General features: G+C 45.1%; 1 protein-coding gene across 3 annotated transcripts in view; it reads right to left on the bottom strand.

Moving 5' to 3' along the window:
* The window catches only part of CAD (carbamoyl-phosphate synthetase 2, aspartate transcarbamylase, and dihydroorotase), a 408,216-nt gene that overhangs the window by 140,795 nt on the left and 243,338 nt on the right, over window positions 1–24,083 (bottom strand). For all 3 annotated transcript variants that reach the window (XM_033937498.1, XM_033937499.1, XM_033937500.1), the window contains exons 29-30: window positions 21,029–21,193; window positions 9,164–9,295 (exon numbers count right to left, since the gene is read on the bottom strand). In XM_033937498.1, coding sequence (XP_033793389.1) covers window positions 9,164–9,295; window positions 21,029–21,193 — 297 coding nt within the window. The remainder of the gene's footprint in view (window positions 1–9,163; window positions 9,296–21,028; window positions 21,194–24,083) is intronic.

Raw genomic sequence — 24,083 nt, 5'->3', positions numbered from 1 at the left:
AAGAGTACTATTAGAAACGAATTGGAAAGGCAAAAAACTCTGCCATGCTATTCTCAATATTAAAATCATTAACTATGTTTAAACCTCAAAGAAATACCAATTCTGTTATTACAATTATCGCCCAAGATTTAACACATTACTTTAAAGAAAAAATCATCAGCATTAGAAACTGACCTAGACCCTACAGAACCTGATAATATCTTGCCATTTTCAAAATACCATCAATAAGTGACATTCAACGGCTGTCTCAATCCATAAACCTAAAAAGCAATAACTCTGAAATCATTCCGTCATTTATCTTAAAACATCTCTTCAATAAGTTAGGGCCATTCATACATAAAATCATCACCAGCAGCCTAGAAACAGGATTTATTCCAAAATTCTGTAAACATTCAACAATTCGCCCAATTCTCAAAAATCCAAAGGCAAATCATAATGACATTGTAAATTTTCAACCAATAGCTAGAATTCCATTCTCAGCAAAATTGACCGAAAAAGTAGTATTCAATCAGATATCCGAATTTATAGATACAACGGGAGCACTGCATCCTAATCAAACAGGATTCCAAAAACATTATTCAACAGACGACTCGATGATAGGTATGACTACAGCTATCCTTTATTTTCTGGATCACCACCGATCTGTTCTCCTTATATCCATAGACTTCTCTTCTGCATTTGACACCATTGATCACCATCTTCTTATAAAAAGACTGAAATCCATTGGAATTAATGATACTGGGTTTCAATGGTTTCAGTCTTATTTCTTAGATAGATCGTCAAATGTTATCTTTAATAATGCCACCTCAGACATGATATCTATCAACTATGGCATCCTGCAGGGGTTGATACTATCCCCCCTACTCTTTAACCCTTTCAGGACCAAGGGACATATTTGTCCCATAACTTTAAAATCCTATAAATTTTGATTGGGATAGTCTACAGTTCTAAATTTGATATGTACGGATTCCATATGATACTGCCTTTATGTAAACAAACTGGTTCCGACATTCATTCATTAGCGTCGTTGCCAGATTGACGAGAAGATTCACTTGCCACACTGTCCATAAGCCAGAAGTGTGATTTAAAAAAAAAAAAAAAAATGATATTTCACAAAAAAAATCAATTTTTTGGCATCTGCAAGCCCTTTTTACCATAAAAATGTCGTCAAAACCACAAAAATTGGCCTACGATCCTTATGGTCCTGAAAGGGTTAACATCTTTTTAGCTCCTTTGATGACTCTTTGTCAATCTATTGGGTTTACAGCATTCGCTTACGCAGACGATCTTCAACTCTTATTTTCATTAGACTCATATTCCACAGAGGAATTCCTAAATGTCAATAAGAAATTAGGTAAAATTTCAGGCTGGCTAGATGAAAATAAACTAGTAATGAACACAGACAAAACAAAAATAATACACTTCCCTTGGAAAGAAGGACTAAAACTCAGTGCCCCAATCAACATAAATAATATCCAATTACAGGAAGTCACTAAGATTACAGTTTTGGGGGTTATTCTTAATCAAAAATTGACATTATCACAATCAGATTAGAGCAGTAGTGAGAAGTTGTTTTCAGAGATTACGAATGATCAGATCAATTGCTCCATTCTTGGATTCATCTTCACTGAATGTCTTTGTACATTCACTGATCATTTAAAGTTAGATTACTGCAACTCGCTCTATAAAGGAGTCACTCTAAAAGAAATGTCAACTACAATTAGTTCAAAACACCGCAATTAAAATTATAACAAACAGAAAAAAATTTGATAATGTGACTACTCTTCTCAAAGAAGCTCATTGGCTTCCAATTGTCCACAAAATCTCCTATAAAATAGCATTATTAACATTCAAAATATTAACAACTAAAGCTCCATCATTCCTAGAAAGGTATATTATTCCATATATTCCTACTAGAAGTTTGAGATCAGAGGACAAAAACCTTCTAGTAATTCCATCGCTTAGTATAATAAATGCAAGACAAGATACGATCTTTGCAGTTACAGCGCCCAGAATATGGAACTCTTTACCATCATTTATTAAGGAAGAAAAATCGCTAAATAAATTTAAAGGACTATTAAATTGCCGGTTATATAAGGATGCCTTTGAGACATAATCGTCGGATTCTCTTTTGACCCCATTCATTGCAGAAACCCGCGTTTCCTTTGTCTTAGGTCCTGAGAAATTTAAAAAAAAAAAACACACTTTTGATCTCCTTTTTACTTTTTATTATACTTTTAAAATTTTTACCCTCCTTTTGTACTTATCTTTCATGTTTTCTTTACTTTGCTTATTGTAGTTTTCCCCACTTCCCCTATGTATAAGTCCGTAATGTTCGTGTATTTATTGTAGTTAATAACTAAGACCTTGTTTTTAATTGTAAATCGCTTTGAATTTAAGATATTGCGATACATCAAAATTTTAATGAAACTTGAACTTGATTCCCTTTGAGTGACCCATAACCCAACCAGCAATGAAGATAAACATTATCAGGAAAGAATAATTACTGAAGATAACCAATTTACAGTTTCACAGATTCACCAAACATCTTAAATTTTGACCATCTCTATGCTGCAGATTTTCCCTTTTCTTGATTGCAATCTTTTCTTGATTGCAATCTGCTCACAAAATCGACCCATTTCAGCGCAACTGAGATACAGTCTCATCCTCTGAAGGAGGGTATGTGTTCTCAAATAACTACCATATTTTAGCTCCATAAGACGCACCCTAGATTTAGAGGAGGAAAACATGAAAAAAAATATGCTGAACCAAATTCTCCCTGCCAGGCTCTGTACCCTGCCCCCCCTCCCTGCAGGCTCTGTACCCTGTCCTCCCCTCTGGTGGTCTAGTGGTAGGCCGGAACAGGGCACAGAGCAGGGAGGCCTTGTGGCTTAGTGACAGGCAGGCAGGTCTAATGGCAGGCAGCCCCCATACCCCCCAGGACCTTAAATCATCCCCCCAAACTCCCACGTGCCCCCCAGTACCTTAAATCATCACCCCATCCCCCCATGTGCCCCCATTCCTTAAATCATCCCCCATACAACCACGTGCACCCCACTACCTTAAATCATCCCCCCACGTGCCCCCCAGTACCTTAAATCATCCCCCCATACAACCATGTGCCCACAGTACCTTATCATCCCCCCCATACAACCATGTGTCCCCCCAAGTACCTTAAATCATCCCCCCACGTACCCCCCAGTACCTTTTTTAATCATCCCCTCTGTACCTTTTTAAATTCCTCCCTCCTTAGACTGCTCTCATCTTTCCCAGTCAGCAGCACCACAGGCCAGAAGCGCAGAAATTAGGAGCAAGCCCTCCGTGCTCCTGCCTGGGCCAGCGTCGATCTCCGAATGGCTGCAGTCAGTTCTCGCGAGTAGAGAATGACACGGTGACAAAATTCATCACCGTTCCCGTCCCCGCGGATAACCGCGGGAAATAATTCCATGTCATTTTCTGGTGTCTATTTCAACCTCAGTCTTTCTACACCAGCATTCTTCAAAGCAAAGCTTTAGGGTCAGTGGTTGTGGCCATTCATATTCTGAATCTTCCCTCTCTCCTTAAAGAATGACATGAAGATGGTTTCCCGCAGTTATCCACGGGGACGGGAACGGTGATGAATTTTATCACCGTGTCATTCTCTACTCGCGAGTCCCGCGAGAGCTGACTGCAGCCATACAGAGATCGGCGCGGGCCTAGGCAGGAGTGCAGAGGGCTTGCTCCTGATCTCTGCGCTTCTGGCCTGTGGCGCCACTGGCCGGGAAATACGCTGGACCACCAGGTACGACGGCAGCGAGCGGGCGGGCAGGTGGGTTTTAAAGATTCAGTGGTGGCACATTTTTTAAAATATGCTGCGGTGGCGGCGAGGGGGGGGTCAAAAATATGCAGCGGTCGGGGGGGGGCAGTTAAAAGATGCGGCAGCGGGCTTAACAAATTTGTATCTTCACTTCATGTTCCATCTGTGCTCTTAATGCTGTTTCCTCTCCTTCACTTTTTGCACATCCTTCTTTGACACTGATTTTCATATTCAGTTTTCTTCCAGTTTTCTGCCTCCATCTCTTCTCCTTTCCTCCATCCATGTGCACCATTGCTTACTTCCTCTTCTCTTCATCCATGTGCCCCCATCTCTTCCCCTTCCCTCCATCCATGTACCCCCGTTCCTCTTCTCTCTGTCCCTCCCATTCAGCATCTCTCCCTTCTTCCACCCTCCTTCCTTACCCCACCCTCTGCTTCCACTAAATGTTCTTCCACCCAGTTCTGAAGCCCCCCTCGCCATGAAAGCTACAAAGAGATCACCGGCCTGGGATCAATTCTCTTGCACTACCCACTGGCATCCACTGCACTGTTCTTTTGCTGTGGTCCACCCAAGCAGGAACAGGAAGTTGTTTCAAAAGGGTGTGGACCACAGCAAAAGAAAAGTACAGAGGCAGCCACCAGCAGTGCTGGAGAATCGAAGAACAGTGGCTTAAGCACTCCTATCTTCCACTCCCCACTCCCCCCTGCCCCAGACCGACATCACATTTTCAGGCTCAATGCCCTGAAAATCGTCGCCAACGCTCTGTGCTGGTGAAGGGCCTTGAGCATCTGCACATGCTCAAGGCTTACTGGACTCCCTTTGAGAATCCCAGAGAGGATGGGAGTCAGCAGGCCTTGAGTATGCACAGACGCTCAAGGCCCTTTAGCCCAGCCCAGAGTGCTGGCTTCGGCTTCCAGAGCTTCGGGACTGTAAGTGCAATGTTGGTCTGGGTCAGGGGGTAGTGGGTAGTAGAGGATAGGATGCCGGTCTTTGGGTGAGAGAGATAGCAATGTGTCAGTCATCAGGGGTGGGGGGAGAGATAGCAATGTTAGTCTTTGGGGGGGGGGGGAGGAGAGAGATAGCAGTTCTGGTCATCAGAGGGGGTAGAGGATAACAATGCTGGTCATTGGGGGAGGGTGGAGGATAGTGCAGGGCATCGAGGGCAGAGGGGAGGGAGAGTGTGTGTATAAAATAACAGCGTTGGTCATTGAAGGAAAAAAGCACTGTCATTGGAATCCTTTCATTACAGCACACTAACAGATTTAACGCACATTAAATGCTAAGAAGCCCATTTTATTCCTATTGGCTTCTTAGTATATAGGAGTCCTAAATGATTTATTGATAAAAATCAAAACTGGAGGATAATGGTAAGGGAGGAGATGAAAAGTAATTTATCATCTCTTTAGCTTCTGGCGTGGTGAAGATACACGAAGATGCTGAATGCAGGTCCAATGCATAAGCATAAGCATTGTATTCTTATTGCACCACATGGTGTGGGTAGTGTTTCCCAGGTCAGTCCTGGAGTACTCCGCTTGCCACAACACAAAGAACAGTGGAGATGACAACCGAAGAGTCAATCAACAGTAACGTCCAGAACGTCATAGACTTGGCTTTAAACTGAGAAGAAGGGGAAAGCCGATAGTCGACCAGACCTCGACACATCGGACATCAGTACCTGACAAAGATACTGAACTGGGACATTGTAAAAGAGGACTCGGGTCTGAGGGTGTATGGATTGAAAAAGGACCTAAAGACGCATTGCAGGGAACAAGGGCACAAATGGACCAGGTAAGCGGCACCAAAACAGAACAACAGAAAACAGAGGGACAAAGTCATTATGAAAACGAGCCCAAGACTGAGTGGGAATTAGGAGAGCAGGAGGCGCAGGGGAAGCAGGCAGGGTACGTCACACACACACAACAGGAGGAGGACGAAGCTCAGGGGCTGGCAAACCATGAGGGAAACTGCAGAAATACCAAAGCACAAGGGAAACAAAGAGAGAGGACAAAAAACTGGGTCTTAAACTGCCTATACACAAATGCTAGGAGCCTGAGGGCCAAAATGGGAGAACTGGAAATCACAGCCAGCAATAAGGACCTAGACATAATTGGAGTCACAGAAACGTGGTGGACTGAGGACAATCAATGGGATGTGGCCATACCAGGATACAAACTATACAGGAGAGACAGGATACATAAAAAGGGTGGAGGAATAGCGCTGTACATAAAAGACTCCATACCATCAGCCAGGACGGAAACAACAGTACGGGCAGATGGCCTGGAATCACTATGGGTTAAGCTACAGGGAGGAGCAGGAGCAGACATTAAACTGGGTCTGTACTACCGCCCACCTGGACAACCGGAAGAAATCGACCAGGAGATGGAGGCTGAACTGAAACAGGTATGCAAAAGCGGAAATGTGGTGGTCATGGGGGACTTCAACCATCCTGGGATAGACTGGAGTATTGGGCACTCAAACTGCGCAAGAGAAACAAAATTCATAGAAGTCACGAGGGACTGTTTCATGGAGCAGCTGGTCACGGAACCAACACGGGGCGATGCCACTCTTGACCTAATCTTCAACAGACTAGGGGGGCCAGCAAAGGAGGTGGCGGTATTACCCCCACTAGGTAACAGCGATCACAACATGATCCAGTGCAAGCTTGAAATTGGATCAACAAAGGGGAAAAGAACCACAACGACGGCACTCAACTTCAAAAAAGGAAATTATGATGCCATGAGAAAAATGGTGGGAAAGAAGCTCAAAGGCAACATAGGGAAAACGGAATCCGTAGAAAAAGCCTGGACCTTACTCAAGGAGACTGTGCACGAAGCACAAAGCATATGCATCCCCAAGTTCAGAAAAGGGTGCAAAAAAAATAGAACAAAAAACCCAGTGTGGATAACAAGTGCAGTGAAGAAGGCGATAAGCGACAAGAAAGCATCGTTCAGAAAATGGAAAAAGGACCAAACAGAGGAGAACCAAAAAGGGCACAAAGAACGCCAGAAAGAATGTCACCGAGTGGTTAGAAAAGCAAAAAGAGAATACGAAGAGAGACTAGCAAAGGAAGCAACAAACTTCAAGTCGTTCTTCAGATACGTCAAGGGGAAGAAACCGGCGAGAGAAGAAGTGGGACCATTGGACGATGGAGACCGAAAGGGAGTTGTAAAAGAAGAGAAAGAGATAGCTGACAGGTTAAATGAGTTCTTCACGTCAGTCTTCACGATGGAGAATATAACCAACATTCCGGAACCCAAGGAGATCGTAATAGGAGACCAAGACGATAAGCTGGTCAACTTAGAGGTAAGCCAAGAGGATGTACTCAAGCAGATTGACAGACTAAAGAGCGACAAATCGCCGGGTCCGGATGGCATTCACCCAAGGGTACTCAAGGAACTAAAAGACGTAATAGCGGAGCCACTTCGACAAATATGCAACCTATCATTAAAAACCGGAGAGATCCCGGAGGATTGGAAAATAGCAAATGTCACGCCCATCTTCAAGAAGGGCGCAAGGGGGGACCCGGGAAACTACAGGCCGGTGAGCCTGACTTCAGTTCCGGGAAAGATGATGGAGGCACTGATTAAAGACGGCATCTGTGAGCACATCGAAAAAAATGGGCAGCTAAAACCAAGTCAACATGGCTTCTGTAAGGGTAGGTCATGCCTCACAAACTTATTGTACTTCTTTGAGGGAGTGAACAGCCAGGTGGATAAAGGGGAATCTATAGACATCATTTACCTTGACTTCCAAAAAGCCTTCGACAAGGTGCCACACGAGAGACTGCTTAAAAAGATATGGAACCACGGGGTACAAGGGGAGGTCCACCGATGGATCAAAAACTGGCTGGCAAACAGGAAACAGAGGGTTGGCGTAAAGGGTCACTACTCAGACTGGAAAGGGGTCACGAGCGGAGTTCCGCAGGGGTCGGTGCTGGGACCGCTCTTGTTCAATATCTACATAAATGACCTAGAGGCGGGAACAAAGTGTGAAGTCATTAAATTTGCAGATGACACCAAACTATACAGCAGGGCTCAAACCAAGGAAGACTGCGAGGAGCTCCAAAAAGATCTAACGCAGCTGGAAAAGTGGGCCGAAAAATGGCAGATGAGCTTCAACGTGGGAAAATGCAAGGTCATGCACGTGGGGAAAAAGAACCAGATGTTCACATACAAAATGGGGGGAACACCACTAGGGGTTAGTAACCTGGAGAGAGACCTGGGAGTGATGGTAGATGCAACACTGAAGGCATCGGCGCAATGCGCCACAGCCTCTAGGAAAGCAAACAGAATGCTGGGTATCATTAAGAGGGGTATTACGACCAGGACGAAGGAAGTTATCATGCCGCTGTATCGTGCAATGGTACGGCCGCATCTGGAGTACTGTGTCCAGTACTGGTCGCCGTACCTCAAGAAGGACATGGCGGTACTTGAGGGAGTACAAACAAGAGCAACCAAACTGATAAAGGGAATGGAAAATCTCCCATATACCGACAGATTGAAGCAGTTGGGACTTTTCTCCCTGGAGAAGCGAAGACTTAGAGGAGACATGATAGAAACCTTCAAGATCCTGAAGGGCATAGAAAAAGTAGACAGAGACAGATTTTTCAAATTAAGGGGCACCACAAGTACAAGGGGGCATTGGGGGAAATTGAAAGGGGACAGGTTTAGAACAAACGCTAGGAAGTACTTTTTCACTCAGAGGGTGGTAGATACATGGAACGGGCTTCCAGAGGCTGTTGTGGACAAGAAAACACTAAATGGATTCAAAGAAGGTTTGGATAGATTCCTAGAAGAAAAAGGGATTGGGGGGTACAGATAGGTATAGACCATTGCTCAGGCAATGGACCTGATGGGCCGCCGCGGGAGCGGACCGCTGAGCAGGATGGACCTATGGTCTGCCTCAGCGGAGGCAACTTCTTATGTTCTTATGTTCTTATGAAGGAGATGTGCATATAATGGAGATAGCGTATGGAAATCAAGTTCATGCATATTCATTGTGGATATTCCTGAAAACCTGACTAGAATGTGGGTAGTCCAGGAAAGACTTGGAAACACTAGTGATTGGAATTCTTGGGATTGGTAACCAACATCCTGTTCAATCTGCCCAACAGACTCTTAGGGATCCTTTTACAAAGCCACGCTAGGGCCTTAACACGTGGAATAGCACGCGCTAAACTGCCGCACGCGCTAGCTGATACCTCCTCCTTTTGAGCAGGTGGTAGATTTCTGGCTAGTGCGCGTTAATCCGGTGTGTGCGATAAAACCGCCAGCGCGGCTTTGTAAAAGGAGCCCTAGTAACCCAATCCAGCACTTCTCACCTCCCCACAACCTGAGAAGTCATTTGATATCAGTGAGATGGCCTCACCTCCTCTTTCCGAGCGACATGGCAGATATGGACAGGCCGTTGATACAACTGAGCCACCATCAGTATTGCAGCGACCGTCTGCTTTTCAGCATGAGCTACAATGGGCAGATGCTTTGGCCACTTTTCAAAATGCTGGAAAAGAAAGTAAGAGTTCAGACAGAGCTATAAGTTCAGAAATAGCATGCATTAAGAGTTTTAAATGGTCAGATAAAGCATTCAACTAATTAAAAATAAGTTAAACCAAATCCGGTCAGTTCAAGGGAAGCGCCACATCAAAAGTTATCAGACAGTCCAAGTTCCTTCTGAAGATTAAATAGATGTACTATATTTAAGCAGTAAAGAAAGATTAAGCTCCTACCTCGATAATCTTCTTTCCAGTATACAGGAACATGAGTCTTGACCAGTGGATTATTCACCTTTACACATGAGTTTTGCAGAAGGATTCATCTACAGCTTTTCAGCTCCGCCTCCTTGTGTCAGTGGACAGTCTCTATTTCCTCAGCTCGTACCAAAGTAGTTGATCATCCCTAAAAGAGGAGAAACAACAAGGAGAGCATAGGGAACTACCAGACCAATCTTTTCTGCTCTGCAACAAAGACAATTAAACTCCATGAAACTTAATACAAACAAGGTGAACCCAAACAAGCCACAACTTCACACTGGTTTTGGCTTCTGATTTACATGGGAGGCACTTCCCATAAGTCTAGTGCTACACCAACCAATGGGAGAGGAGTGGCTATTGTAATGGGCTGATATAGATGCAATTTCAAGAAACCAGATTTAGAGTTGTTGCCAAGGAACTCAACACTTACACATTATCCCAGGCACAAGGTGCTCTCCTCCTCAAAAGTCCAAATCTGAGCCTAGCACTTCAACATCCTCTGTTTAGCTAAAAATACTTTGTCCGCATGGATATTGAATCAAGCCTGTAGATACCTTCTGAATTGTGAGGTTTCATCTTGTTCTTTTCAATACTGACTATCTATCCAAGAGACTGCTAAAAGGTGAGCTACTTGAGACTACAACCTGTTGACTTTCCTCCTTGCGTAAGACTGCCATTGCCACCACCACCATAATCTTGGTGAAAGTCTGCAGAGCAGTGACCAGACCAAATAGAAGCACACAAAACTGATAGTTATTCAGATTAGTGAGGACGCGAGGGGATTGCAAAGATCTGCAATGTGACATAACCAAGCTCGAGAAATGGGCATCGACATGGCAAATGAGGTTCAACGTCGATAAGTGTAAAGTGATGCATGTTGGTAACAAAAATCTCATGCAAGAATACAGGATATCCGGGGCGGTACTTGGAGAGACCTCCCAGGAAAGAGACTTGGGAGTTCTGATTGACAAGTCAATGAAGCTGTTCGCGCAATGTGCGGTGGCGGCAAAAAGGGCAAACAGAATGCTAGGAATGATAAAGAAGGAGATCACGAACAGATCAGAGAAGGTTATCATGCCGCTGTACTGAGCCATGGTGCGCCCTCACTTGGAGTACTGCGTCCAGCACTGGTCACTGTACTTGAAGAAGGACACAGTACTACTCAAAAGGGTCCAGAGAAGAGCGACTAAAATGGTTAAGGGGCTGGAGGAGTTGCCGTACAATGAGAGATTGGAGAAACTGGACCTCTTCTCCCTTGAAAAGAGGAGACTAAGAGAGGACATAATTGAAACGTTCAAGATACTGAAGGGAATAGACTTAGTAGATAAAGATAGATTGTTCGCCCTCTCCAAGGTAGGAAGAATGAGAGGGCACTCTCTAAAGCTGAAGGGGATAGTACAAACATAAGGAAGTTCTTCTTCACTCAAGAGAGTGGTAGACAACTGGAACGCTCTTCCAGAGTCTGTTATAGGGGAAAATACCATCCAGGGATTCAAGATAAAGTTGGACAAGTTCCTGCTAAACTGGAACGTACGCAGGTGAGGCTCGTATGCAGGTAGACTCATTTAGAGCACTGGCCTTTTTTAAAATTATTATTTATTTATGCAATTTTATAATATTTACCAAGCATAAAAATCTTGAACAGAAAAGTGCGATCAAAAACCAAATTACTTTATTTTCCAAAATTGAAAAACACATCAAACTTGAAATTATATGAATACATAAAATAGACTCATTTGATCACACACTAGTCCTCAATAACTGGAACCAAGATTTAAAGAGTAGAGCAAAATTAATCAAAAACATTTTTTTAAGAAAAACGTATGTCTACTGCAGTACAGAGAACTAAACTTCATTAGGCGCAGCTATTCCTTTCTCAAGACGCTTCATTGAGAAGAAACTTATCAAATGAGATGGGTCAGTAAAGTTATACTTCAAAGAACAGTATCTGACAACACATTTGCATGGATATTTCAAAAAGAAAATACCCCCTATTTGAGTCACTCCAGGTTTCAAAATTAAGAATTCTTTTCTTCTTTTTTGGGTCTCTCTAGAGACATCAGGAAATATCTGGATATGATGTCCCAGGAAGTCCTTGGATCTATTTTTAAAGAAAAGTTTTAATATCCAATCCTTGTCTGGGGCCAAAGCCATAGACAACAAGAGAGTGGCTGGGACAGCCAATTCTCTATCTGATTGTTCCAGTATTGCGGAAATGTCCAATGGTCTTTCCTGAGATTCCTCAACTTTTTCTTTTTCTTTGACTTGGGATTTAACAGGAAGATAATATGCCCTTGTAAGAGGAGGTAAAGAGCTTTCAGGAATTCCCAATATTTCCGCTTCAGCATTTCTCGAGGGGAGATTGATAAGATCTTAGGAAAGTTTATAATCCTCAAATTGTTAACTCGACCATTATTCTCCAGAGCTTCCAATTTCCTCCTCAAAATTATATTATCTTTAACCAGTAAGTCTTGATTATTCTTTACTACTGTTAGCTCTTTACCTGTATTTTGTACCTCTACTTTTAACTGAGATATATCTTGTTTAATCAATTTTATTTCTCCTTTCTGTTCTTTAAGTTCCATATCCAAATTTTTAATTTGAGGGTTTAAGGAGTTTCCCAGATTCACTACCAAATCCCATAGTGCTTCAAGAGTGACTTCTGGAGGTTTAATTGCTGTAAAAAAGTGTGCTTGTGCTGTGAGAGATTGTTCCGAAATTTGGTTTACCTCCATGCTCCCCCAGCCTTAGTTGTCATAAACATAAGAACTGCCATCTCCGGATCAGACCCATGGTCCATCGAGTCCGGCGATCCACACACGCGGAGGCCCAGTCAGGTATACACCTGATGTAGTTTTAGTCACCCATATCCCTCTATGCCTCTCATAAGGAGATATGCATCTAATTTGCCTTTGAATCCCAGCACAGTGGATTCCTTAATAACCTCCTTTGGGAGAGCATTCCAGGCGTCTACCACTCGCTGCGTAAAACAGTACTTCCTGACATTTGTCCTGGACTTGTCCCCCCTTAGCTTCAAACCATGTCCTCTTGTCCGTGTCGCGTTGGACAATGTAAATAATTTATTTTCCTGCTCTATTTTATCGATGCCTTTCAGCATTTTGAACGTCTCGATCATGTCCCCTCGCAGCCTCCTCTTCTCAAGGGAGAACAGTCCCAGTTTCTTGAGTCGTTCCTCATATTCCAAGTTCTCCATACCTCTTATTAACTTCGTTGCTCGTCTTTGCACCCTCTCCAACAGTTTTATATCCTTCTTTAGGTTGGGAGACCAATGTTGGACACAGTATTCCAAGTGTGGTCTGACCATTGCTCTATAAAGCGGCATTATGACTTTCTCCGATCTACTCGTGATTCCTTTCTTTATCATGCCTAACATTCTGTTTGCTTTCTTTGCCGCTGCCGCGCATTGTGCCGACGGCTTCAGGGTCCTATCTATCAGTACACCCAGGTCCTTTTCTTGTTCGCTCTTACCCAGAGTTGCGCCTGACATTCTATACTCGTATTCCTTATTCTTACTACCTAAATGCATTACTTTGCATTTCTCCACGTTGAACTTCATCTGCCATTGCTCTGCCCATTTCTCTAACTGATACAAGTCGCTCTGGAGTTCCTCGCTATCCTCCTGCGATCTGATTGCTCGGCATAGCTTTGTGTCGTCTGCAAACTTAAAGCTAGGTCCTACCAGAGTGAGCAAGCTACTCTGAGCTGTCTCCAACGGCAAGCCCTCCAACACACTAGCCTCCGGAGATGAGAAGGCTACCTCTTCGGGTGCTCTTTGGTCCCGTGGAGAGCTGTCTGCCTACGGCAGTGGCTGATGGGGTGGTGTCCAGTGCTCCCTCTAAGCGGGCGGGTGTTGTGAGCAAACTTTTTTTCGCTGTGAGCTAAAAATATCGGGCGCCAGCAAGTTATGAGCCAACTCGCCCGATTCTCCTCTCGCCGCCCTGCCATCTGCCGTACGCCGTGCGCTGTGACGAGAAACGTGTGCGCTGCGATGTAATATTTTGTGCGCCAGCGCACGCCAGCGCAGCTTAGAGGGAACACTGGCACTGGTGTCCTCACGTCGGGGCTTAGAGTAACGTCGAGCCCTGAGGTTTTCACTCCCGCACTACTCCCCGGCGGTGTCCCAAGCAGGCTAGCCACCGACGCTTCCTGCTCCTGTTGCAGACGCCGAAGAAAATCATCAATCGTTAACGAATGGGCAGTCGGTCGTCGGGAGGCACCACCGACGTTCCTGCCCCGTCTCTTCGGCATATTTAGTGCAGGTATGATTGAGAATCAACGGCGTCCTCACTGCAGCAAACATGCGGTAGCCATCTTGGATCTTAAGTCAGAGCACTGGTCTTTGACCTGAGGGCCACTACGTGAGCGGACTGCTGGACAGGATGGTCCACTGGTCTGACCCAGCAGCGGCAATTCTTATGTTCTTATGTTTCCCAAAATCATAAAGCTAAGAAACACTGATGGGAGGCCCGAATGGGAACATGCAGGTAGGCCTCTGTCAGATTGAGAGAAGTCAGAAATTTCTCCGGCTGAACAGCAAGAATTACGGATCGCAGGGTCTCCATATGAAAAGATGGAACTTGGAGCACTCTGTTGACCCCTTTGAGATCCAAAATGGGCCGAAAAGACCCCTTTTTCTTGGGCACCATGAAATAAATGGAATACCTGCTGGTGCAAAACTCCTAAGGATCCACTGGAACCTTTGCAGCGTCTGAAGAAAAGCCCGCTTCTTCAAAGCCACCTGACAAGGAGAAGAGAGGAAACGATCTGACATGGCCGGGAAAACTCTAGAGCAGGGGTGTCCAACCTTTTGGCTTCACTGGGCCGCATTGGCCGAAAATTTTTTTCTGGGGTCGCACAAATGCTGCAGCAAGATAGAGGGAGCTGGCAAGACGGTAAACACCCAGGATCATCAGAGGAAAACACTGCATCACCCTCGACCGGGGCCGCACAAAATACTTAGTGGCCGCATGTGGCCCTCGGGCCACAGGTTGGACACCCCTGCTCTAGAGCATAGCCATCTATAATCACTTCCAGGACCCACTGATCCGTTGTGATCTTGTCCCACCCCTGCTAAAACTCCCACAACCGGGCTCCCACCAGCATAAGGTGACGAGCCCACAAGGAGTCTTTGTGCCGGGCGGGCCGCGGAGGGATCTCCAGAGGAATCATGATCCCCCCTGGCTTAAGAAGAGACGCCAACTTACGATCCTGAGAGTCTCACAAGGCCGAACCACCTTCAACCGGCATAATATGTCTACGCACGATACATAATACCACCGCATCAACCACATGAGACTTAAAAGTATCCCTATCCCCATAAGTGATGGGATAAAGCCGAGCTATGGACTGCGTCAAACGAAAGGTGCATCCAGCGTCTTCCACTGCGTATACACTATATCCCGAATATCCTGATGCAAAGAAAAAGAATAGGAGGCTGACTAGATCCTCCGAAGCAGGGGATCCACCACACACGGGGTTCCTTCGTGTCCTCCTCAAAGCGCAAAACAAACGAAACATGAATAAGCAGCTCCTGTAGCTTCTCCTGGTGAAAAAATGCACAACACAGACGCATCCTCCCCAGCCGGTGTCTCCAAAAAACACATGTCTGCTTTATCTGCCCCCCCCCCACCCGAGAGGATCTTGGGGTTTCAACAAATGGTCTAAGTCCTCATTAGGCGAAAACGTATCAGTAAAAAAAAAAATCCTCATCCCACGGTCACTTAGACGAAGACGGGGGGGGGGGGGGGGGGGAAGAACTAAGCCAACGCCGAGGGGGGCCAAACAAGGTGGACGTGGAAGAGAAAAGCCCTCCCCCCCCAAAAAAAAAAAAAGAGACCTCCATGGAAGAAACAGGACTTCTGGCCACCTGCAAATAAGCCCTGTACATGGCTAAAACAAAATCATGGTCAAATCCCCCTGGTGGCAAAGAAGGACTCGCTGCCAAGGCAGGAGACACAGCAGAAACCTGTTCCTGACTGACTCAGGACACTTTTTTTTTCAATACAACTTTAAATTATCTTGAACAGACCCCACTGGCTTTCAAAGCTATATGTCTTGCCTGTATGCTGAGGCATCTTTGGAGTAAAAATTTTGGGAGGTGGGGGAAAGGGACTCGACCAGTCGAGTGTGGCATCTCCGAGGTTGTACAGACCCCAAAAGGGTCCTCCAAGCTCAATCTGGTACCACAAACAGAGAAAAGAAGAACAATTTAAACAAACTCCAACAGCCCTACACTAAACCAGGTAAAGACTTACACAGGCTTACCACCTCCACCTGCTGGAGACTGAGAACAGACTTATGCTTGGACTGCACAGCCCACTTATACTACAGCCATAAGTTAGTGTCTCAGTCTCCACATGCTAGTAGAGGTGCGTTATAACCCACCAGTTCTGTGCCGGTATGGAGGGACGATAAAGAAGTTGCGTTTATGTGACTATTTCTGGGGAAGGGGGTCCATAGCTTTCATTATATTCTTAAAGGGGTCAGTGACTCAAAAAAGGTTAAGAATCAATGGTCTAGATCAGGGCTGCCCAATTCCGGTCCTCGAGCAGAGGTAGGTTATAAAAATGGTCAGAAATCATTTCACAGGTCAAGGACCTGGTGGGCCACCGCGGGAGCGGACCGCTGGGCAGGATGGACCTCTGGTCTGACCCAGTGGAGGCAACTTCTTATGTTCTTATCTACTGGCAGGCCAGGTTTTCAGGATATCCAGAATGAATATGCTTGTACTGCCTTCTTGGTATGCAAATCTCTCTCATGCATGTACATTGTGGATAGCCTGAAAACCTGGCCTGCCAGTAGATCTCGAGGACTGGAATTGGGCAGTCCTGGTCTAGATCCTTGATAAGACTCTGGGTAGAGGCTTTTCCCAAATACTGATAAAATCACAGAAAGCCTCAAAAATTAGCTCGACTTGACCCTCTAGGAGCCTGAGGTTAGATGTCAGGCAAAGCTTTAGGGCAATGATCTGCCACACTGGACATAAGATTGTCTAAGCCCTTACCAAACAGCATTTGCCCCTTAAAACAGAGCTTGTTTAGCTTTGCTTTAGAAGCTGAATCTCCCATCCACTGTCTGATGCAGAACATTCTACGAACGGAGATGGCATAAGCAGAAACCTTGCTCATGATTCTAATAATATCATACAGAGCATCTGCTACATAGTCATCCTCTGCCATCACCAGCTGGGGGTAAACATTGTCAACTGCCAAGGGAACCTGAAGCAATCTGGTATGGAAAACGTATGCCACAAATGAGGCCGCCGCTGTCACCTTGATTCCCAAGGCCTCAACTGTCTTTTGAGGACAACATCTACCCTGCGATCCTATGCATCCTTTAAAATAACACCTCCCTCACTAGGCAGGGAAGTACGCTCGGTAACCTCTGCTACCAAGGAATTCACTTTAGGCTGAATAAACAGCTGCTGAAATTTGGAAGCCATGGGATCCAGCTTTGACATTGTCAAAGCAACTCCAAAGAGCCCTCTGGAGTCTCCGTGAGTAGCAAAGTAATGTCAGGATAGGAGGGAAAAAATACAGCCTGAGGTTTGGAGCCACTCATAACAGAGCACTGTGAAGTTGAGGTCTGTGGAGCTCCCAGATTTAATTTTTGCAAAGAATCCGTAATAATTTCCAGCAATACTGTCGGCTTGAAGAGGCGGCATACTGGCGGGTCCTCCCCTTGATCAAGGGCCACCACTGTCTCTTGACATGCAGCCTCTGCTTGAGACATTGAATCACCTAAAAACAATAAAGGCATGGACTCTCACCCCCACTTTCCCAGTCCTTCTCTGACTGGTTATCTTGTTCCAGATCAGAAACCGTCTCTAGGTGAGGTGCACTATGGGAGGCCAGACCCTTTTGCACAGTCATAGGTAAGCTATCCATGAGCACAGATGGACCGCAACAACTTAAATATGCTTTCCAGAAGAGACTTACAAAATCAGGGGTAAAGCCCTGAGAAGGAAGCTCAGAGGACCCCTTCAGGGACTCATCTTGCCATCTCTTGAGCTCTCTGGCATCCAAACGTTTGCGTTTCACCAAATTGCTCTCTAAGAGCTCCAGGAAGGATTTCCTCCCTGACAACTGAGCCCCCTATGATTCCCCAACCCTAGAGGCACCAGAGGGGGCTAAGCCCAAGGCCCCCCCCCCCCCAACATGTGGCGCATGAACGTTCCTCAGCTGACCATCCAGCACAAACTCGGCATGATACAGGGGTAGAAAGGGCTGGGGAGTCAATAATAAACAATTTTAGGTAAAATTGAGGTGTCTTGAGGCAGATAGAGGTTTTTAATTAAAATCAGAAAATCCAAGATGGCCACTGCAGCAACGTCTTAGCGTTGAAAATAGTCTTGGAAAGCCAGAGCAAGTTACCAAAAAAAACAAAAACCAAAACAAACAAACTCAGGTAAGGGGGATTTGGGAGGTAGGGGACTCTATATCTAGTCCCAAAACCCACCAAAACTGACATTCAGAGAACCCCCAATTTTTCCACAGGTTATACGGGCCTTATTTATTGTACTGTGCTGTTTTGGTGCTATAGGCCTCACTGCAGCTGGATAGTGGAGAAGACCCTTACCTCAAAACAAGTAAATCCTCAGTCCAGGACCCTTCAATTTTCAAGCTGCCAGTTGGGCCAATGCTGAACTGAGAACTCAGACCCCCACTGATCCATGTAACACAACCCTCCCAGACCATCAAGAGGCCAAACAGCTTGCACTCAAGCACTTGTTAATTCAGAGGTGAGCCTTGCTTCCAGGGAAATGATCTATGAGCTCCTTAGTATAGGCTGGATAAACAGGTTCCTTTATGATTCCCCTGCCAGCAGCAGACAGCTAGTCAGATGGTCTGCATCCGCTCCCAGGCAGAGCTACCTCAGGGCCACTGGGGACCTCTTGAACACCGCAAGCCTCAAAGTTGGATAAAAACCCCAAAATAATAAAAACTTCTCAGAGCAGATCAGAAAGGCACCTTCCAGCTCACTTGCACAAGGAAAAACTAAAGAGAGGCAATACAACCCACTGAGGAAGGAGGTGGAGCTGAAGAAAATTGTTATGATGCCTTCTGCAACAGCTCGCAACTGAGGGAAGTAAACCCACTTGTCAGAACTCGTATGTCCCATGTGACAGAAGAATGGGCTAGCATAGCTGTGTCTCACACTGTCTATTGTCCTTTAGCTGAACTGTTAGGAATTCAGAACGTGTACTCGCAGGCCTTAAGCATGCTCAGATGCTCAAGGCCCAGCAGACGAGGAGGCCGATCTTCGGGGTGCCCAGATGAGGATAAGAAGCAGTGGGGGGGTACCCAATCGTGTCGGGGGGTGCCGGATTGTGGCGGGGGGGGTGCCATATTGCGTCGGGGGAGGGGGCGGATCGCAGGGGGGGTACCAGATCGCAGGGGGGCCTTCGAGGGGAGCAATGCCAGTTCTCGGGGGGGGGGGGAAACGCATCAAAGCGAGTTTCCATTATTTCCTATGGGGAAACTCGCTTTGATAAACGAGCATTTTGGATTACAAGCATGCTCCTGGAACGGATTATGCTCGTAATCCAAGGTACCACTGTATAGTCAAATTTAAACAGAGGTAACATTTTTTCCCCCCTAAAATAGGAGGAATAAGGTCAACTCAAATATAAACTTAGATTAGAAATTTGGATATGCGAGTGTCATCTGTCAGTGATCATGCCATAAATAATCACTAATTTTTCAGTTGGTGCTGTTTCAAGTCCAACAAAACTGAAGAAGAGACAACAAATATCTTCCTATGACATCATTCAAAATTTCTGACTTCTATCCTCACTAGAACACCTGGCCTCAGTCACACATGCAGAAAACAGAAAAAACCCTTTTCAAATACAAGCCTACAAACTAAAGCTACTCTTGTACACAAACAAAACCCTAATATGCCAGACTCTGCACAGTACATCACAAGAGAAATAGAAAGAAATGCATTTCTTCCTGAACAGTCCAAAATATAAAAACAACAGATGTAAATTTTCAAAATTGATATATTTCAATCACTAAATTGAAAATAAAAACATATTTCCTACCTTTGTTATCTGGTGATTTTATTTTTCTGATCATGTTGTTCCATCTGTGCTCTCAACTCTGTTTCCAAGGCCTCCTTATGAATTTTCTGTTTCTTTCCTCTCCTTTACCTTTTTGTACTACATCCATCTTTGGCACTGATTTTCATATTCAGTTTTTTTCTATTTTTCTGCCTCCATCTCAAATCTATCTTTCTAACTCTTCCCTTTCCCTCCATCCATGTGGACCACCTCCTCCCCTCCATCCATGTGCACCATCTCCTTTCCCTTTCCTCTTGATTTCCCCTCCCATACATCCATATGCCACATCTCCCTTATTCTCTCCTTCATCCATGTACTCTTGTTTCTCTGCTCTCTGCGCCAATACCATTCAGTATCTCTCTTTTCTTCCTTCCTCTCTCCCTCCCCACTCCCCATTCCACCAAATGTTCTTCCCACCCAGTTCCGAAGCCCACCTCACCACAAAAACTACAAGGAGGTTGCTGGCACAGCAACGATTCTCTTGACCCCGGGGACCTCCATTGCACGGTTCCTTTGCCGCAGTCCGCCCAAGCAAAAACAGGAAGCTGCTTCAAAGGGGGGTGGACCATGACAAAAGAACCATACAGAAGAAGCCACCGGAAACACTGGAGAATTGCTTCCATCTTCCACTACCCGCTCCCCCTTGCTACAGATCCAACATCACACTTTCAGTTCTGATGCTCAGGAAATCAATTCCAATGCTCTGTGTTTGGCAAATGCATGGCCTTGAGCATCTACACAAGCTCAAGACTTTCTGGACTCTCTTCGAGAATCCTGGAGAGGGCAGGAGCCAGCATGCCTTGATGGACGTTCAAGGCCTCTCACCAGCCCAGCACAGAGCATTGGCTTCCTGAGCACCAGAGCTGTACCTGTGACGTTGGTCTGGGGCAGAGGGAAGTAGTGGAGGAGGATAGGAATGCTAGTCTTGGGGTCGGGGATAGCAGTGCCAGTCATCAGAGGGTGTGTGTGTGGAGGATAGCAGTGACAGTCATTGGAGGGTGGGGGGAGGGTGGAGGATAGCAGTACTGAACAGCTTGTGTTTGTATAGGGGGGGACGATAGCAGCACTGGTCACTGGGTGGGGAGGAGAGGAAAAAAGCACCATCATCAGAAGGAGGCTCGAATATAAACAGTGACCCCCATTTTTGGGCCATTTTGTGGCCCAAAAATCTTGGTTTATATTTGAGTATATACGATAAGTACACCATTTCTAATGTCCACATCGACACCTGATTTCTCAATCCCACCTACAAGTACCATCTACCGATAACTGATTTTCCTTGTTTCTGAATACATCAAAAGCAATAGACTCACTTTGCTCTACAAGGATGTTTCCAGAGAAGAATAATGAAGGGAAGTGAGTTTAAAAGGGAAAGGATTAGGGGTAATTCAGTACACACCTCCATCCATAGTGACACGTTATCCATCTTGAGGTTAGAGAAGGTATCATTCAGGTACATTTTGAGACCAGCTGCTGTGCTGGCAATTGGGGTCAATGTACCAACATTGTCTGAAGCAGCACCAAGAAAAAGAGCAAAGTCACAGCGGGCTCCTGCTTCAGCTAGCTGAAATGAGAAAACAGGATGTAACAGAAATAGCAGAGGAGGACCCTCTAACACAAGACAGCACCCTGTCCCAATCATGCATCTTGTCTCTCCTATGGATAAAAACAGGCTGGGTTAATTTGATTGAATGTATTTCTGCTCACTGGCATTCAAAGGGAGATCTTGCCTCACAAATTTGTTTGACTTCTTTGAAGGTGTGAATAAACATGTGGATAAAGGTAAGCCGGTTGATACAGTGTATCTAGATTTTCAGCAAGCTTTTAATAAAGTTCCTCACGAGAGGCTCCTGAGAAAATTAGAGTTATGGGATAGGTGGCAAAGTTCAGTTGTGGATTAGGAATTGGTTATCGGATAGAAAACAGAGGGTAAGGTTAAAAGGTCATTATTCTCAATGGAGGAGAGTAAACAGTGGAGTGCCACAGGGGTTTGTACTGGGACCAGTGCCATTTAACTTATTTATATGATTTGGAAATTGGAACGACGAGTGAGGTGATTAAATTTGCAGATGACACTAAACTATTCAAAGTTGCTAAAACGCATGTGGATTGTGAAAAATTGAAGGCGGACCTTATGAAATTGGAAGACTGGGCATCCAAGTGGCAGACAAAATTTAATGTGGACAAATGCAAAGTGATGCACATTGGGAAGAATAACCTGAATCCCACCTTGGGGGATAGCGCTCAAGAAAAGGATCTGAGTATCACTGTAGACAATACGATGACACCTTCTGCCCAATGTGTAGCAGCGGCCAAAAAAGCAAACAGGATGCTGGGAATTATTTAAAAAGGGATGGTTAACAAGACTAAGAATGTTATAATGTCCCTGTATCGCTTCATGGTGTGACCTCATTTAGAGTATTGCATTCAATTCTGGTCTCCTAATCTCAAGAAAGATATAGTGGCGCTAGAAAAGGTTCAAAGAAGAGCGACCAAGATGGTAAAGGGGATGAAACTCGTCTCGTATGAGGAAAGACTAAAACGGTTAGCGCTCCTGAACGGGTACAAGTGGATCGATTTTTCACTCCGTCAAAAATGACAAAGACTAGGGGACACTCGATGAAGTTATAGGGAAGTACTCTTAAAACCAATAGGAGGAAATTTTTTTTTACTCAGAGAATAGTCAAGCTCTGGAATGTGTTGCCAAAGGATTTGGTAAGAGCAGATAGCGTAGCTGGTTTTAAGAAAGGTTTGGACAAGTTCCTGGAGGAAAAGTCCATAGTCTGTTATTGAGAATGACATGGGGGAAGCCTTTGCTTGCCCTGTATTGGTAGCATGGAATATTGCTACACCTTGGGTTTTGGCCAGGTACTAGTGACCTGGATTGGCCACCGTGAGAACAGGCTACTGGGCTTGATGGACCATTGGCTTGACCCAGTAAGGCTACTCTTATGTTCTTACTTGCTCTTGGGGGACATGCAAGGGAAAAACTGTGACGATAGCTTTCAAACAAGAGCAATTTGGTCCTTAGACTCCTTGCATTGGTGTACAAGCAATTTAAGTCTCGGTTTTTTACTTTCCCTGTTGTGTGTCCTCGTGGTTTGATTCTCTTGTCGTCCTCCCCTTGGGCTGCCAGCCCGAGTTTCTTTTTGTGCATCCCCTTCCCGTGGTGCGTTTTCTTCGTCCTCAGCCGGTTCCCTTTTCTATTGTTTTTATTTATTTTCCTCACATAAAGGTTGGTAGCCATTTTTATTACTCCTTTCAGCTTGGACCACTGTTTTTTCTACTTCTCTTATGTCCTCCATCCTATTAGCTTTCTTCAGATACTCTTCCATTTTACTAAAGTCCACACATTTGAAATCCAGGACTTTGATTTTTGTGTGGCTACCCTCTGCTTTAACATAAGAACATAAGGATTGCTGCTACTGGGTCAGACCAGTGGTCCATCGTGCCCAGCAGTCCACTCACACAGCAGCCCTTAGGTCAAAGACCAGTGCCCTAACTGAGACTAGCCTGGATCACCAGAAACTCATCTAACTTTGTCTTGAATCCCTGGAGGGTGTTTTCCCCTATAACAGCCTCCGGCGGCAGCGAAAAGAGCAAACAGAATGCTAGAAATGATTAAGAAGGGGATCACGAACAGATCAGAGAAGGTTATCATGCAGCTGTACCGGGCCATGGTACGCCCTTACCTGGAATACTGCGTCCAGCACTGGTCGCCGTACATGAAGAAGGACATGGTACTACTCGAAAGGGTCCAGAGAAGAGCAACTAAAATGGTTAAGGAGCTGGAGGAGTTGCCGTACAGTGAGACATTAGAGAAACTGGGCCTCTTCTCCCTTGAAAAGAGGAGACTGAGAGGGGACATGATAGAAACATTCAAGATAATGAAAGTAATAGACTTAGCAGATAAAGACAGGTTATTCACCCTCTCCAAGGTAGAGAGAACGAGAGGGCACTCTCTAAAGTTAAAAGAGGATAGATTCCGTATAAACGTAAGGAAGTTCTTCTTCACCCAGAGAGTGGTAGGAAACTGGAACGCTTTTGGATATCTGCAACAAGATCCTTATCAATTTGTTGTGCTTGAGTTGAATTTCTGCAGACAACACCCGCGTAGATAGAAGTTTCATCTTCTCTTTTCAAAGCTATTCATATTGCTCCTTTTTTTTTCCAGGCTCCCTGCATTTCAGTCACTTGGGCGCTCTTCTGCCGCTTCATAGACAAGGTATGATATAGAAATGTTAAAATCAGAGGACTCTGTCCCTGGCACTTTGGAAGCAAAATGAGGTGTTTTGGAGAAGTTTGAGAACTTAGAAAAAGAAATTGAGAAAATCCAAGATGGCCCTTGCTGGTGAATTTTAGTGTTAAAAAACAGCTTAAAATCACCTCAGGGCTGACCAAAAACCTAAAAAAAAAGGGAGACCAAGGCACTAACTGTATAAACAGTTAAAACC

This window comes from Geotrypetes seraphini, chromosome 3 (genome assembly GCF_902459505.1).
Source record: "Geotrypetes seraphini chromosome 3, aGeoSer1.1, whole genome shotgun sequence".
Classification (NCBI taxonomy): Eukaryota; Metazoa; Chordata; class Amphibia; order Gymnophiona; family Dermophiidae; genus Geotrypetes; species Geotrypetes seraphini.
This window is presented reverse-complemented; position numbering and strand designations above follow the sequence as displayed.